Consider the following 16172-nt stretch of genomic DNA (forward strand, 5'->3'; position numbering starts at 1 on the left):
CTGGACTGAAGGCTGTTTCAGCCAGCGAAAGTTCCGCACCGTATGGAGATGCTGTAAGGACGCCGGCGCAAGTTTGGTGTGCGAGAAAGAACAAATAACGCTTGGGAGCTACATATCTGATAATTTTCCTGTAACGGGCATTTTGCTGGTGTGTGGGGACTGCTGGTGTTTACGTTCATATTTGCTTATTTCCTCACTAAACGCCAGGACAGACGAGATGCAACAGTCGACGGTCCCAACACCAACCACTACCGTTCTGGATCCTGCAGGTAACATTTTGTGCTTGAGAAGCAACGAAAAAGGATGAACTTATTAATATTGTTTTACAATGAACCTTTATTGATAAGGTATTACCTATTCTGGAAAGATTCACCTTGAAATTCTTTTTTTTTTTTTTTTTACATTAATTCTTGAATGAATTTCATTTCTAGATCCCACGCAGTTTTACTCAGCCGGGATAAGCTGTAGTTTACGAAGACGGGAATGAACTATTTCTAATAAACCATTTAATAACGGCACACAATAGCTAATAATACTACTAATAATAAAATAAAAATAATAATAATTTATAATAATATTTATAATAATATTTATAATAATAATTTCTTTTTATTATTATTAGTTTGATTAGTCTGATGTACTTTAATGTTTCCGATTTGAGAAACTATGACTTTTGATTCCGTGGATTTTTTTACAGTCGTCTATTGTATGACTAATGATTCGTGCTTAATCAGCAGAGTTTATGATCTCGAGGAAAATGAGAACTAGCAGGCGAAGTCCGTGTGTTCCGCAGTTGTACCCTGCAGTCTGTTTATCGGAGTCTTTGTCTTAGGACAACCTGCGGGTTCCGCCTGAATGTCCTTGTTCGTTTTCTTTGCTTGTTTGCTTCTCCACTGTACATAGTTTATCGTCCTGTCGAGCTCAGTGGAATACTGTAATATCCTGTAATATAATAGCTCAGAGCTCCAGTACTACATGTGTGCATACTAAGATGCCAGGGGACAGTACATGTGATCAACATCAGCTGAAATGTGGTGCTTTTCTGGTGTCTTTCAGTATAATTGAATTTATCAATCTTTATTTTTCTATGATGCTGTTTATAAACAGGTTCTCACACTTCTTTGCAATAGACATTTTCTAATCTAGATGGAATCAATGAAACAGAAAATCTGAACAGGTGGTGATTTTGGGAAAACGGGAAAACCATTCCTCAGGCAGCCAAGTTGAGGTCCTGAAAAATGGTGGGATGCGGAAAAGAACACCTGGGATATAATAGGCAGGAATTTTAGCAGGCTAATTCAGGTCCTATGATGGCTCCACACACCACTAGCGATGATCAAACGATGCTAATGGAAGCGATAGAGTGGTCTATTCACAGATCTGATGCGATTCCTCTGTACATATTCCTGATTACAGAAGCATCAGGAGGCAAAAGGAGTAGGGAGGACCTCATCCAAAAAAAAAAGGATGTTGTTCCAGCAACCACTCCCTTTTGTTGGTCAGTAGTAAGTGTGAACCCTCGGGTCAGTAGGTCTGAACCTTGAGTCAGTTAGCTTGAGCCCTTGTGTCACTGTGAACCTTTGGTCCATTATTGTGAATGTTGAATGAGGGTGGACCTCAGGAAGACCCTTTCTGCTGGGACAGACAATGTTATGTAACTTTTGGTACTGCATCAGAAGAGTGGTCCTGTCTCTGGATTTTAGAAATGAGCCTTATAGTAAATTGGCGTGGTGAGGTGTAAGGGGAGGAGAAACAGGAGTGGAAAGGAGAGAATGTAATGTGTGTGGTGTAGCGGTGTGTAACTGTTTTATGACCTGAGGATGATGTTGCTACAATACGTGTGTGTCTCTATGACTGTGTGTGTGTGTATCTGTGATGTATGGGACAATGTGTGTTGTTCAATGTCTCTTTGATGTGTGTGATGGTGTGTGTGTGTGTTTCTGTGGTGTGTGGGATAATATATATTGGTCAGTGTCTCTGTGGTGTGTATGTGTTTCTGTGGTGTGCGGGATAATATATATTGGTCAGTGTCTCTGGTGTGTGTGTGTGTCTGTGGTGCGTGGGATAATGTGTATTGCCCAGCGTCTCTGTGGTGTGTGTGTGTGTCTGTGGTGCGTGGGATAATGTGTATTGCCCAGTGTCTCTGTGGTGTGTGTGTGTCTGTGGTGCGTGGGAAAATGTGTATTGCCCATTGTCTCTATTGTGTGTGTGTGTGTGTGTGTGTGTTTCTGTAGTGTGTGGGATAATGTGTATTGCCCAGTGTCTCTGTGGTGTGTGTGTGTGTGTGTGTGTGTTTCTGTAGTGTGTGGGATAATGTTTGTGTTTAGTGTGTCTACAGTGCATGCCTCTGTGTGTGTTTCTGTGGTGTATTGGATAAAGTTTGTGTTCAGTGTGTCTACAGTGGATGCATGCCTCTCTGTGTGTTTGTGTGTATGTGTGTGTGTGTGTGTGTGTGTGTGTGTAATATGTATCATTATGCTCCTCTACAGAGCAGTTTGCGAAGAGGCGCAGAACTGCCATGTGGTTCTCCATCGCCCTGCAGTTCCTCTCTATCGTCATCCTGGTGGTGGGACTGGTGTCCGCCACACGCACGTCCAATGTAGCCGTGGCTGGTCACTACCCCGGGATCATCGTGAGTGATAACTCTTCATCTCCGTCACACAGTGATAACTCTTCATCTCTGTCACACAGTGATCACTCTCTGTTCATCTCCATCATCATCATCTTTGGCACACCACCAGCACCCATCCCCACCTGCCCCATCCCCACCCATCCCCAACTGCCCCACCCTCAACTGCCCCATCCCTACCCATCTCCACCTGCCCCATTCAGAGGACATTTCGCAGCTAGCTAAACACACATTTCTCACAAGTCTGTGTAGCCATCTTGAGCTCTGTTCTCATTTTAATCATCTGATGCCACAGGTTATAGCAGTGATATTTATTCCTGGTCTTGGAGAGCTGCAGGGTCTGCTGGTCTTTGTTGTTACTCTGACTTAAGCAGTCAATTACATACCTGTAAGCTTTTTCAGTTATTTACAAAATATTCCATAAATGGTGGCATTTGTTTCTGTTACTTAAAAAAAACAAAGCAATCTTTTTGATTATGTTTTCTATTGTTCTATTGTTATGGCTAAGTTTAAATATGGTAAATTACATTTATATTTCATTAAATTCCAATGTAATGTAAGATAAATCTCATCCCCATATAATCTTAAATTGTTCGCTTTCTGCATGATTAGCCTTGACAAATTTAGTTTTATGTGCAATAAAGGATATTTTAGATATTTACAGAAGTTTCTGACAACCATAATAGACATAATAGATAGCAATAGACATAAGAAAGGATTTCATGGTCTAAAAGAAAAGTCACTTCAAAGCAGCTTTCACAACTATGATTGTTTATAATTGTGCATAAAATCTGTTTAATATTGTGCTGGAACTACCATGGTTGTGTGAACTATAGTAATTAGGTTACACTTTATTTGAAGGAACCTACATAAGGGCTTTATAACTCAGGCTAAAAAACCCAGAAAGTGAAGCATCACTTTTAATCACTTGGCCCTTCGCCCTTCGCTCTGCTGTGACCAAGTGCATTTCCCGTTTCTCCTCAGCTGAGTTTTGGATCCTTCCTTGGGATTGTGGGAATAAACCTCGTGGAGAACCGGAGACCGATGGTGAGTAGTGAGTGTCCTTTTCTCTCTCTCTGTGACATCCCTGCTCTGGTCAACCCACCCTATGAGATATACCCTGTATGTACAAATTGCCCTGTTGCCTTTGCTTTCAGATTATTATGTTATGTTATATTATTGTGTTAGTTTGGGCACAAGATCTGGGTGGCACATGTGAATGGCCATGTATCCAGAAGAGTGATTGTGATTGGATGCGCACTCAGGAAAACAGAGGAATTCGATTTGAATTGATGACTGAGATGGCCTTCCCACAATGCATTGCGTGCTCAGATGGCACCAGGACCACTCTGATTATTATGAATTGCTGCTGAGTACAAACGGATCGAAACGGTGTCTGTTTCAGTGTCCCCATGACTACAGAGATGTTGAGCCGAAGCTCATATATATCCTTCTGTATAGCTGGATATATTGAATACTGAAACAATGCTGGTTAAGTTCCTAGCTCAATGGTGCAACAGGCGTGTCCTACCTGGGGAAATGGCAACATTTCAGTTACAAGGGAAGTTATTTTACCGGTATACTACAGTGCTGCTTAAGTAAGGAGCTCCAGGTCCAGGTTAGACACTACAGGCCCAGCAGAGGGACTGTGCACCCAGGTTAGAGGCTATAAGACCCAGGTTATGGAATACAGGTAGAGCTGAGAGAATATAAGCTCTGATAAAATACTTTTCCCGCCTCTGAAATGGCTTGCTTGCCTACTGTTGAGCATTACATTACATTACATTATTGGCATTTGGCAGACGCTCTTATCCAGTATGCATTGAGTACACTGGATAAGAAAGTTGTTGAGTAGACAAAATGTTATCTAAATGTAGCAAAGTTAAAATCCCCGGATGATGCATGTATGTCCAGAGTTTTGTGAACTGTGGCCTTGCCCAAAATCCAAATGCTGTGTCCTTAAAATATTGTGCCTACTTGTTTTGGATATGGCCTACTCTAAACACAGGGAATGAGAATGAGGATGGCCGTTGCATTGTGGGAAGGGTTTCATGTGTGCATGTGTGAGTGAGGCCCGGCCAGGATACCAGGGATCGGGTGTGTCCTCTGCCTCTGTGTCTCATCTCGTATTTCTGTCCTGGAGCCCAACCCTGATACACCTGCCGGGTTACACTGAAACCCCATCCCGCTCCTCTCTTCCCCCGATGATCGCCTCCTCCATTATTCACACACGGCGGTGGTGGTCAGGACACGCACGCGCACCGGTGCTCCCGTGTGCGTTCGCTGACTGCTCAGAAAAGCTGTGCGCTCTGCTGGATGCAGAGCCGCGGTGAGCGGGGTGGGGGGGGGTGGAGAGAGGGAGGGGGGGAGATGTGTGTAAATCCAGGTGCTAATGAAGCGCTTTTTAAATGATCCGCAGCTTAATCTGCAGCCGGGGCCGATAGCTCCTTCGCCAGAGTCTAATTCCCCCCCCCCCCCCTTTAATCGCACGCCCCTGCCAAGCGCGGTTCCCATGGCGACAGGGCCGACCCGCCCGGGCTGGGCTGGACGGGGGGGACCGTTGCGGTGGCGGGCCGCCATCTCCGTGTGATTTAAAGGGAGGGCCCGGATCTCTGCCATCTCCTCCAATCCCGACGTTAAAATTTAATCACGGTGCTGCCGGTGCTGTTCGGATCTGTGAGTGTCCGTAATGGAGCTGACTTTGTTTCCACTCAGCAACAAACCGCCCCTCCTCTCCTCCACCACCGCCCCTCACATCTCCTCTCCCCGCCACTGACAGACAGGGTCACACATTCGAACACACAACCTGGTAGGGCGCTGCCACTGAGGGGTCCGTGTCAGATTTAATCAAAGTGCGGCTGGCAGAGTTCCCCGGTTAGCGGGAATGAGGTTTTCGCACTGATAGAAATGTCAAACAGCCCTCGGTGGCCAGTCAAACCACCTTACTGCAAGAGAAATAACAGCTGCACCAGCTGTCTTCTTTGTGAAGAACGATTTCGGCGCTGGGACGGTGTTCTCTTTGTGGGCGGCCATTTTGTATAGGCCTCGTTTCAGCCACAGTGCTTTGGCTCGCATCACGCGCCTGCAGCTGTGTGCGTTTGTTCATGTGCTTGGCGGCTCCTCCTCCTGCCCGCTGAACGCTACGCTTCAGGGCTCCTCGCTCTCCTGGTCACCTTGGGGCCCCTGTGGCTGGACACTGGCCCCATATTTTAGCAGCAAGGCCGGTTCGCTCCAGGCCTGATTACAGCGGCGCCCGGTCCCGCCATCGATCACCCGCCCGCTGCAGTCGACCTTGAGGCCGCGCTGGCCGTTGTGTAACGTTACGGTCTGGCTGTGTTTTTCCCAAGAGTTATGCGCTCATCATGCTGGCTGCCTCATAGGGGCACGTGTGTGTGTGTGTGTGTGTGTGTTTGCGCGTGGGCTCTTTTACGAGCTAGCTGCCGCTGCTCAGATAACGTGAGCTAGTGGCGCTGTCCAGATCCACTGACATGGGCACTGTCACAGCACCACGGAGTCATTTAACAGCTCATTAATATGGATCAGTCACAATTTAAACGGTTCATTAATATGGATCAGTCGCAGAGTGACCCCCCCAGTTCGTTACTAAAGTAATTATTGTGAGGGGCATGGATATCATTGATGACCTTGGCTGATTTGATTACTGAGGTTATGATTTGTTTGAGCAGTGTCATATTTCTTTGCTCTGGTTTGTTAAATATTAAAGCACAGTGGTAAAATGAGCCAGGGTTCGAACCTGCTGTTAGTGTTATTGGGTAGTTTTAGGTCAGGATTTAGGGACACTAGGTCAAGAAGGCGGAATGTTGGGATAGACCTCAATGGTATTGATATGCATGATTTGCTCAGAATGTGATCAGTTGTCAGTTGGGTCCGGATCCGGGCTGGGGCGGTTGGGTCAGATCAGAATTGGGAGTGGGATGGAGGGTTGGGTTAGTACAAGATTGGGGATGGGAGAGTTGGGTTACATTGGAATTGGGGGTTAGGTAGGGGAGTTTGTGTTGGGGTCAGAATTTGGGGTTGGGAGGGTAGTGCTTTTTTTAGGATTTGGGCGGTCTGTGTAGTTGGGTTAAGTAAAAATGGGTGATGGGTTGTGGGTTGAGTTAGGTTGTGATTTGGGGTTAAGGGGGGCTGAGTTAAGTTTGAATAGGGAGTGTTAATTTAGTTTGGGTTTGGGGGTGGGGTTAGGTTTGGGTTGGGTTAGGTTTGGATTTGGGTGGGGTAGGGGTATTGGGTTAGGTTGGGATTGGGGTAAGGTAGGGGTGTTGGGTTTGGTTGGGATTGGGGTGGGGTAGAAGGTTTGGGTTGGGTTAGGTTTGGATTTGGGTGGGGTAGGGGTATTGGGTTAGGTTGGGATTGGGGTAAGGTAGGGGTGTTGGGTTAGGTTGGGATTGGGGTGGGGTGGGGGTGTTAGGTTGGGTTGGGATTGAGGTGGGGTAGGGGTGTTGGGTTAGGTTGGGATTGGGGTGGGGTAGGGATGTTGTGTTAGGTTGGGATTGGGGTGGGGTAGGGGTGTTGGGTTAGGTTTGGATTGGGGTGAGGTTGGGTTAGGTTGGGATTGGGGTGGGGTAGGGGTGTTGGGTTGGTTTGGGATTGGGTTGGGGTGTTGGGTTAGGTTGGGATTGGGGTGGGGTAGGGGTGTTGGGTTAGGTTGGGATTGGGGTGGGGTAGGGGTGTTGGGTTAGGTTTGGATTGGGGTGGGGTAGGGGCGTTGGGTTAGGTTGGGATTGGGGTGGGGTAGGGGTGTTGGGTTGGGATTGGGGTGGGGTAGGGGTGTTGGGTTAGGTTGGGATTGGAGTGGGGTAGGGGTGTTGGGTTGGGTTGGGATTGGGGTGGGGTAGGGGTGTTGGGTTAGGTTGGGGTTGGGTTGGGATTGGGGTGAGGTAGAGGTGTTGGGTTGGGTTTGGGGTGGGGTAGGGGTGTTGGGTTGGGTTGGGATATGAGGTGGGGTAGGGGTGTTGGGTTAGGTTGGGATTGGGGGTAGAAAGGGTGTGTAGCTGAGTCATGCTCCATGGCACAGAACCCAGCTTTGCTCCTATTGGTGGAGAGACAGACAGCAGAGCGGTAGAGGAGTGGGGTGAAAGCATTTGGTGATGAGGTTCTGAAGGCCGTAAAATCGCTCGGCAATGAGATTTTGAAGGCCCATCTGTGATGGGCTGTCTTGGCTGGACCGAATCTGCCCCCGTTGGAGTTGTGGTCAAATTTCTCCACAGCTGTCCAAGCAGCTGCTCCGTCTCCCAAATGAGAGAGAGCTCAGATGGTTCAGCCTGGAGCCTGCAGGAGGGGATCTTACAAAATGGAGTCATGTGTCTATATATCACACTTTATTCTCTCATTTCAATGTGCAGATGGCCACCAGAATTAATGCCTCTTCATTAGTAACTTGCTGTTAATCCGAAACAAGATTTTATTGGCAATGTGCTAGAGATTTGTCCGTTCTCTTGCTATTGAAGCAATGTTTATACATTTTCTGTCATGTACTTTCGGTATACATACTGTTTTTATATTCAGTAAGTATAGATTTTATAGTATACTTGCCAATGGTTCTGCATATATAAATTAAAAATGTTTGGGTTGTGGGCTTTTTGTGTTTGTCTGTACCTTGCAAACTTAAAGTAGTGGATTAAGCTTTTGTTATATTTTACCAGGTACACCTGACTCCAAATCCGTGTCTCACTTTCCCTATATCAAAGATGTTAATACGACCTGAAAAAGCTGTCATGAAGAATTTCATGCATTCATACAATTCACGTTTTAGAAGCGTAGAAGCTTCCAGAAAAAGATTTCTTGAGAAAATGGTATTAACCCATACATACATACATGCATACATACATACATACGTACATTATCCTAACCCGCTTATCCTGAACAGGGTCACAGGGGGGCTGGAGCCTATCCCAGCATACATTGGGTAAAAGGTAGGAATACACCCTGGACAGGTCGCAAGAGAGAAAATGACTGCTGTATTATTTTTGTAGGTGCTTTCATAACTGGGTGCTATTTATTGCTGCTGCAATACTCAAATTCCACTTTGCTGTCATTAAGTTGGCAGATATGAAGTCGTATGCAATTAGTATTCCTGTGCAGGTGGAAAGCAATAATCCTGAACTCAGTTTTAATTTGTATCTGTGGAATCTAAAGGTCTAATTCTGCAAAGCAGCACAGTCAGAATAGTCTTACATTTGTACCTTCACAGATTGCATCTGGTCTGGCAAGTTATTAAGCAACTGCCTTCTGGGCCAGAATATCTTATTTTATGAGAAAAAAAACAGCCCCTGGAATTAAAAACAAAAAACCTCTTTAATGCTTTAACTATTTCTGCTTCCCACAACGTTATAATGAACACACCTAGTTCTGCTTGACCCCGGGAGTGTAAGGTATACTAGACTGACTGCAGCCATGTTTTGTTGAATCTAGGCGAGCAGAAACGCACCGTAAATGTATATTAATTGTGCTGTGTTCTTTGTGTGTGTGTATATTATTGCCTACTGAGGTCTGTGTGCAACAGTGCTCTCTTTACAATGCTGTGGTCTATGCACTGCAAAAGATTTTAGTCTTACATTGACACTTAGTCTTATTTCTTTCACTAAATAAGACGAAAATATTGCCAATGAGGTAATATGGTTTGACTCATTTCAAGATTTGCCAATGGGCTAAGAAAATGTTACTTTTTTTTCAAGCAAACATGAACTTAAAACAAGGTAATATTTTAATAATTGAGCACATTTCTTTACAGGTCTAAAATGCTTGTTAAGACAGTCACTTTTTGGAGTGTGTGTAATTGATGACGGCCCTTGTGATTTGTATCGACAGGCTTGTGTTTCTGCTGTTCTTCCTGACCAAAACCAGACTTTTACCAAAGCCTCCCTCCTCCACTTCTTCAAACTGACCATGATTACAGCTTCACCTTCACCTCATGTGCCTCTCCTCTATGGAGAGAAGGGTGCTCAGTTTGTTACTATGGAAATATGTGAAGGAGACTTGTGGGCAGTGGGAGTGGGGGGTGGGGGTGGTGCATCAATAAGTCACTCAGGCATGAAATTCAGTGGAGGAGAGAGGTCAAGTTTAATCAGAGGAAGGGCTAGTGTCCGGACAAGCACTGCGAATGGGGGGAGAGGGAGGGAGGGAGGGAGGAAGAGGGGTAAGATGGAGGGGGAGAACACGTGCGTGTGCTTCTATTGTTTGAGGCAGGGCCAGCTTTAAGGGCAGTTTTTAGTCCAGCGACAGTGTTATGCATGACGGTCCTCAAGGGCTGGGAACTGCTAGTTTTTTACACCTGGGAGTCAGGTGTGAAGGCAGTCTGGCCAATCAGTAGCACTAATTGTTCAGTTCAATACCCGAGAGGAAAGAAAACCAGGGCGTGATTTTGGATTTGAGGGCAGTGCAGGAGAACTACCTGCCACAGGTGTGACTTTGTGCTTAGATGAAGCAGTTGGTGAAGTATCAGCTCCTTGAAAAAAGTCACGGAAAAGAGTTTCCAGTAAAGGAGGATAAAAATAGATTCTTTCTCACATCTCTCTGTGTTTTGTCTCTGCCCTAGCTGGTGTCATCCATCATCTTTGTCAGTATTGGCGTGGTCGCCGCCTTCTTCTGTGCTATTGTGAACGGGATCATTGCAGCTGAGTTCATGGTGAGTATCTCCTGTCCTCTAGCGCCTCCTGCTGTCTGCTCGTGCCTGTCACATACCCGTGGACACCCTATTTCCCTAAAATACCCCACTTCACCCTCACACATGCATACACACACACACACACACACACACACACGCTCACCACAGGTGCACACATATGCGCAAGCATGCACACACATAGACACACACAGACAAACATACACACATGCATACATATGCCCACATACACATATATGTAAGCATATGCACACAAACACGCACACACGCAAGCATGGGCACATGCGCACGCACACCCACGTGCAGACACCCACACACTCACACAGTCCCTCTGTTCTAATGAAACTGTCAGTGAAACGAATAGCCAATAACGGAACATAATCGGAGAAAAGTCTCGTTTCGGCCTTAAGGGTAACTGGACCTGGCAGCGATTACTCATCACCTGCTCGAGGAGTCCAGCTCCTCTCCTCCAGTGTCCTACCTGTGTCAGCCCTAAATCAGCGAAATAACCCATTACCTCCTTTCTCCACTGGTCCAAGAAAGTCATCAGTGTTGAGAGACCTTAATCAAATACAAGTGACCCGGTGGGAGGCTCAATGAGTCTGCAGTGGGGTCAGGGTGGGACGGTCCTCTAGGACACCCCCCCCCATGTGTCCTTCTCTCTCTCCATCTCTTCTACCCTCCCACCTCACGCTGCAGGACAGGAGACCCCTGCTGGAGGACAGGTGTGAGTTCTTCGTCAGTGGGTACGCCTACGACAACTATTACACCGAGGTGCGTCTGACCATCTTACACACCAGCCTGTCACTGTTCTGCAGAGAGATGGGAATATAAACTTGACCCACTACAGAACTGAATTTAGCTCTGTGAGAAAAAAACGAATTATAATGCAAACTGTAAATCAGGGCAGCCCAACCTTGTTCCTGGAGATCTACTGTCCAACCGTAATGAAGCGCGCCTCAGTTTTCCTTGAGCTGCTAATTGGTATCAGGTGTGCGAAATTAGGGTTGAATTTAAAACCTACAGGACTGTAGATCTCCAGGAACAGGGTTGGGCAGCCTTGCTGTGAATATAAATATGTCAATATCTGCACACAATTTCAGAATAGCACCCACTAGTGGTATAATAATGATGGCACATTTCATCATATTGGAACACTGTTCATGGATAGAATGTGGAAAATGTTTGGCTCATACAGATCATTTTTTGCCCCCAGGACAAAAAAGTAATGAAATAATCTGGGTCTTGACACACTTCAAATCAGCCCCTCGCTGCTACACTGATGTAGTTTGTTGTCACAAAAGAAAATACTCACAATTTGCACAAGCTAGCTTAAAATAGAGGATCAAATGGATGCTCTACAATCAGGACAGATAAATTATGAGACCTAGACAACTTCACAGGGACTAGCCTGAAATGAGGGTGGAGCACACAGAGCTTAGAGAAATGCACTGTTTAATGGACAGGGGAGACTGACATTTAAACGTGAAGGTCTTGGAGTCAAAAACTGTTTGTACTCTGCTTGGCTGCTGTTTACTGTGTGATTAAGTGTTATTAGGTAGCATTACTGTAGATCGTGGTGTCAGCCAGGATGTTGGATTGTTGCTGTTTTTGTCACAGTAAATTAAGTGGGTCTCTAATGAGAACTGACAATATCTGGCAGTAAATGTATATTTATTAAATGTGTGGAGGGATATTTAGTCTGCCTACAGATTACCATGATAACTGGGTAAACCAAATTTAGGATCTCACTGCAGTTAGAATTACAGGACACCCCCCGATTCAATGAAAAGCCCAACTATATTTAACTAGTATAAAGGGGTGTTTGCAATTTAAACAAACTTTAATAGTGGTTAATAGAAAAACTTAAAGACATTGTGGCCCTCCAGGACTGGGGTTTGATCGTATGAAATAACCCATATACTGGTGTGAAATGAAAGCAGTGTAACCAGTTAGATAATGTCTGACAGTTGTCACTCGCTGGTAATGTCATGGCCAAAAGCAATACAGTATTTTCTGATGGTTCATCTGACTTCATCTCCCCAGGTGACCTGCTACTCTTTTAACAGCAAGTGTAAACTTCGAGTGAAAAGCAACACTTGCTACTGCTGTGACCTGCACAGCTGCGAGAGGTGAGAGGGGCAGGCAGAGTAACTGATAGATTCTGAGACGGACAGAACTGGGCTACACAGCAATCAGGTCTACAGTTAGGGGATGTTTGATCATTTGATGGTCCGTTGGGACAACTTTTTGGAGGAAAAGTTTCTTGTGGGGTTTATACTACAGCGACGGATGATTTGTCATCCGATAGCAAAGTTGAGCATGAGTTCAATGTAATCTTGGTGACAATGTAGTGATATCCATCGGCCAATCATACATTACCAAACCGTGAATGTGTGCATGTGTATATTTGAGTGAGGGGGGTGGGATATTGACTCTCTCTCTCTCTGTTTGTGCAGCCCGGACGACCACTCGCGTTATTACGAGTACACGGGTGTCAACAGCTGCTCAGACGTGGTGCATCTCTACCGTCTCCTCTGGTCCTCCGTGGTACTGAACATCCTGGGCCTGTTGCTGGGCATCCTCACTGCAGCCATACTGGGAGCCTTCAAAGACATCGTAGGGCCCTGTCGAGTTTCCGCCCGCCTCCAGACACCAGACTGACTCACAGTCCTTACACGTAGCAGACTTTACACCGCTTGCATTTTTTACATTCATTCATTCAGCTGGTTATTCACTGACACAATACAGGTTAAAGTACCGTTGTTTAAAGGACCGATGGCTCCCCCACCAGGCGATTGAATCTATAACCTCTGAGTGACAAGCCCAGTTCCCAGTCATGATTACTACACACATCCCAGTCATACCACATATAAGCCGGGACCAGAGGTGATGAATCCAGGTTCAGAAAATAAAAGTCCCTTTATTTTGTCAGTCACCTGGATTTGCTCATTGCCACTTATTTAGCCAGGAAGAGCTAAATAAGTGCTAAATAAGAATTCAGCTGTCTGAATTCATGAGTGGGAAAGCCACATGACAGGACTTGAACTTTCTGACCCTTGGACTTTCCACCCCTGCCGATAGAACGTGATTGAACTTGTCTCTGCAAGTGTGTGACAGGGCGTTTTGGACGCCAGGTGTTCTGTGAAATGAAAGCTACCTCTGAACTCACCCCGTGTTCTTTTCCTGTGTGCAGAGCCCCACCCCCCAGACGTCCCCCAGCCTGGCTCCGCCTCCTCACATCCTGTACAATCCTACACAGCACATGCTGACCTACACTGGATACTGCCCGTCCACCCAGACCCTGCCCGCATACCCCAACTACCCGCTGCCCTTACAGGTGCCTACTTCAACCTTACCACTCCGCCTGCTTACTGAAGATGCGATCAAATTTAAGTCATGTAACTGGTAGCAAGTTCTGGATTGCAGGACTGTGAATGAAAAGTGGGGCAGGTTTTACTTGTGTAGTGTGAATTCATTCAAAAGGTGCGGAAAAGTATTGGAAAAACAGTCTCTATAGTGCATGATTAAAGCTATATGTAAGAGTGTGAAAGAATAATAAATGGTATAAGATGTATAAAAAGGACAGTACTGAGAGTAATAAGGCTGAATATTGTTATATGCGTGCTAAGGTTAAAAAAGAAAAGGCAAATTGCATAAGATGCTAAATGTAATCCTATGCGTTTCTTTCAATACTGTAGTAGGAAAAGAAAAGTTAGAGGTTAAATGCATTTAAAATGACAAAGGAGAACGGCTGTATAAGAACAAAGATATTGCTGATGCCTTACATAGCTACTTTGTTGAGTTTTACCAGGGAGGAGGTTAGGCCAGAAGGCATATTCAAGAGCACACTCAGAGCACTGCGGAGGTGCCTGAGAGTCCTTGGAAACTGCCTGACTTCCGAGATCTCATGAATGCACCATATTTCTGTTTCTCTTCCGTCAGCACCCCAGCAACTACCAGCCCCCACCTCCAGCAGCCCCGCCCGCGCCTGAGTCACCTGCGCCCCCCTCCGAAGAGAGCCAGCCCCCCTCCCAGGGCTCTTCCAGCTACATGCTGACCCCCAACGCCCCAGTGCTTTATGGGATGGCTTACGGCCCCTGTGAGAAGCCCCCACCATATGCGTACTGAGCGACTGGAACCCTGACCCCCCCCCCCCCAGAGACGTGTGCCCCCTCCCCCACCCCACCTCTGTGGTCCCATGGAGTGGAGGCACTAATGGGTGTGGCTGGTTTCTTCCTGAGGAAAAATCACCATGGTAACATTACAACAGATAATTTATGGCCTTATTTATCCCTTTGAAGAGGAGGCTTTTTGGAATGTTTTTCAAAAGTCCGTGTTCTAGCACACCATTGCATCTATTACCAATTGTGATTGTTACACTGTACATTGTTACAGTGATTGTTAAGGTCATTTTAATCACATATTTCTGACTTGCACGTTAAAGGCCCACTCAGTAATTTTCATTGCTAATAAAATGCTAATGGCTTTACCAAAAAACAAAGAAATTGTTCCATAGTATATAATTATTCTCCTAATAAAAATAATGATATAGATTGTTATGAAAAGGAAAAAACATTTTTTAATTAAGTGTCGGAGCGACACTCGTTCCTAGCCCATCTTCCATATTTTCCTTCTTTGTTTTTGATATGAACATTTTTATAGCACAGCTCATTCCATGGAAACAAACTCCTCACTAACTCGTCAGGTATGATATCGAAAGGTATAGTTAGCTAATGTTTTGCCAAATAAACCACGCCTAACTACCTGAGATGTACTTGACATTGCCACAGTAGCCTTATGCAAACTGCAACAGTAACAAGGGCTTAGAAGGCAAAGCAACGCTGTTGCCTAGGTAATCAAGAGACCTGTCCAAAAACTACAACTACCACAATCCATTGCCATCTGCCAAATTGTCATTGATTAGCAACCTAATTACTGAGTGGGCCTTTAAAAGAGCTATGAGCATGCCCTGCCCTCTGACTTCAGTCATTCCAGTTACGTGTAACATTTCCAAACATTTGCCTTGCCGACAGGCAACTGGGCCAAAATCGGCCTTTGTTCAATTTATCAATCAATCAAACAATCAATGTAATATTTATTTAGCCATCTTTGCCATGGGGATGCCATTGTGCACTTTGTAGATTCATCACAGAAAAAACTATTTTGTGAATATAAAGCATGGTTAGATAAAAACACATGTCACTGAAGCTACAGGCACGATATTGTAGACAAAGCCCTCAAAGGACAAATCCTTTTGTAAGCCCATATTCCAGAGTGATCTCGGAAGTTTATTTAGGAAAATGGCCAACTTACTCTAACGTGAAACCCGTACTCAGTTTGGGTGAAAGAAGCCTCTTCTCATTTTAAATCTCTCATACCACTGTCCCGTGTCCTTAAACCAGATGCCAGACTTATGTATGTAAATGAAAATACTGACAAAGATGAACCTTAAAAATATAATTTAAGATTAGTCAGTGCTTTAGTCTGTGAAATGTAGAACTTTAGACTTGAAATGTGTCTTAAATATCATCTTGAGCTTGCAGTAGCCTCTGCATATCATCTGAATGTACGAAAAGGGAAACCTTGCAATGGATTTGGTTAGAAATGGATTTTGAGTGAATCTTGTATTTGCAATCACTTGGCTCAGTATAAACGTGGACTCTTGTGTTCTGAGTATCAGTGAGAGTGTCCTTGTGTGGAGTTGTTATATCGCTGGTGATTGGCTTTAAGTTCTTCTGTTGTGTGCCGGTCTTAGTGTATGTTCATGGTCGCCCCCTGGTGGTGTACACAGGGCTCTATGCTAACATTTTATTCCAAGGAGCACTGCTGCTCAAGTTGAAAAAGTTAGGACCAACATCAAATTTCAGGAGCAAATTCTCCAAATATGCCGCCTACTTA

The 16172-nt window shown here is 45.2% G+C and overlaps 1 protein-coding gene across 1 annotated transcript; it reads left to right on the plus strand.

Annotated features, from left to right (window-relative positions):
* Nucleotides 1-2473: 2473 nt before the first annotated feature.
* On the plus strand, nt 2474-14402 carry LOC133116279 (transmembrane protein 255B; the record flags this gene model as incomplete). The annotated part of the gene is made up of 8 exons (XM_061225718.1): nt 2474-2632; nt 3614-3676; nt 10185-10274; nt 10971-11045; nt 12318-12403; nt 12731-12890; nt 13468-13611; nt 14217-14402. Coding segments are annotated over 8 exons (963 nt in total), but the record flags the coding sequence as incomplete, so codon positions are not given.
* Nucleotides 14403-16172: the final 1770 nt, after the last annotated feature.

The sequence above is a fragment of the Conger conger genome, chromosome 17, assembly GCF_963514075.1.
Source record: "Conger conger chromosome 17, fConCon1.1, whole genome shotgun sequence".
NCBI lineage: Eukaryota > Metazoa > Chordata > Actinopteri > Anguilliformes > Congridae > Conger > Conger conger.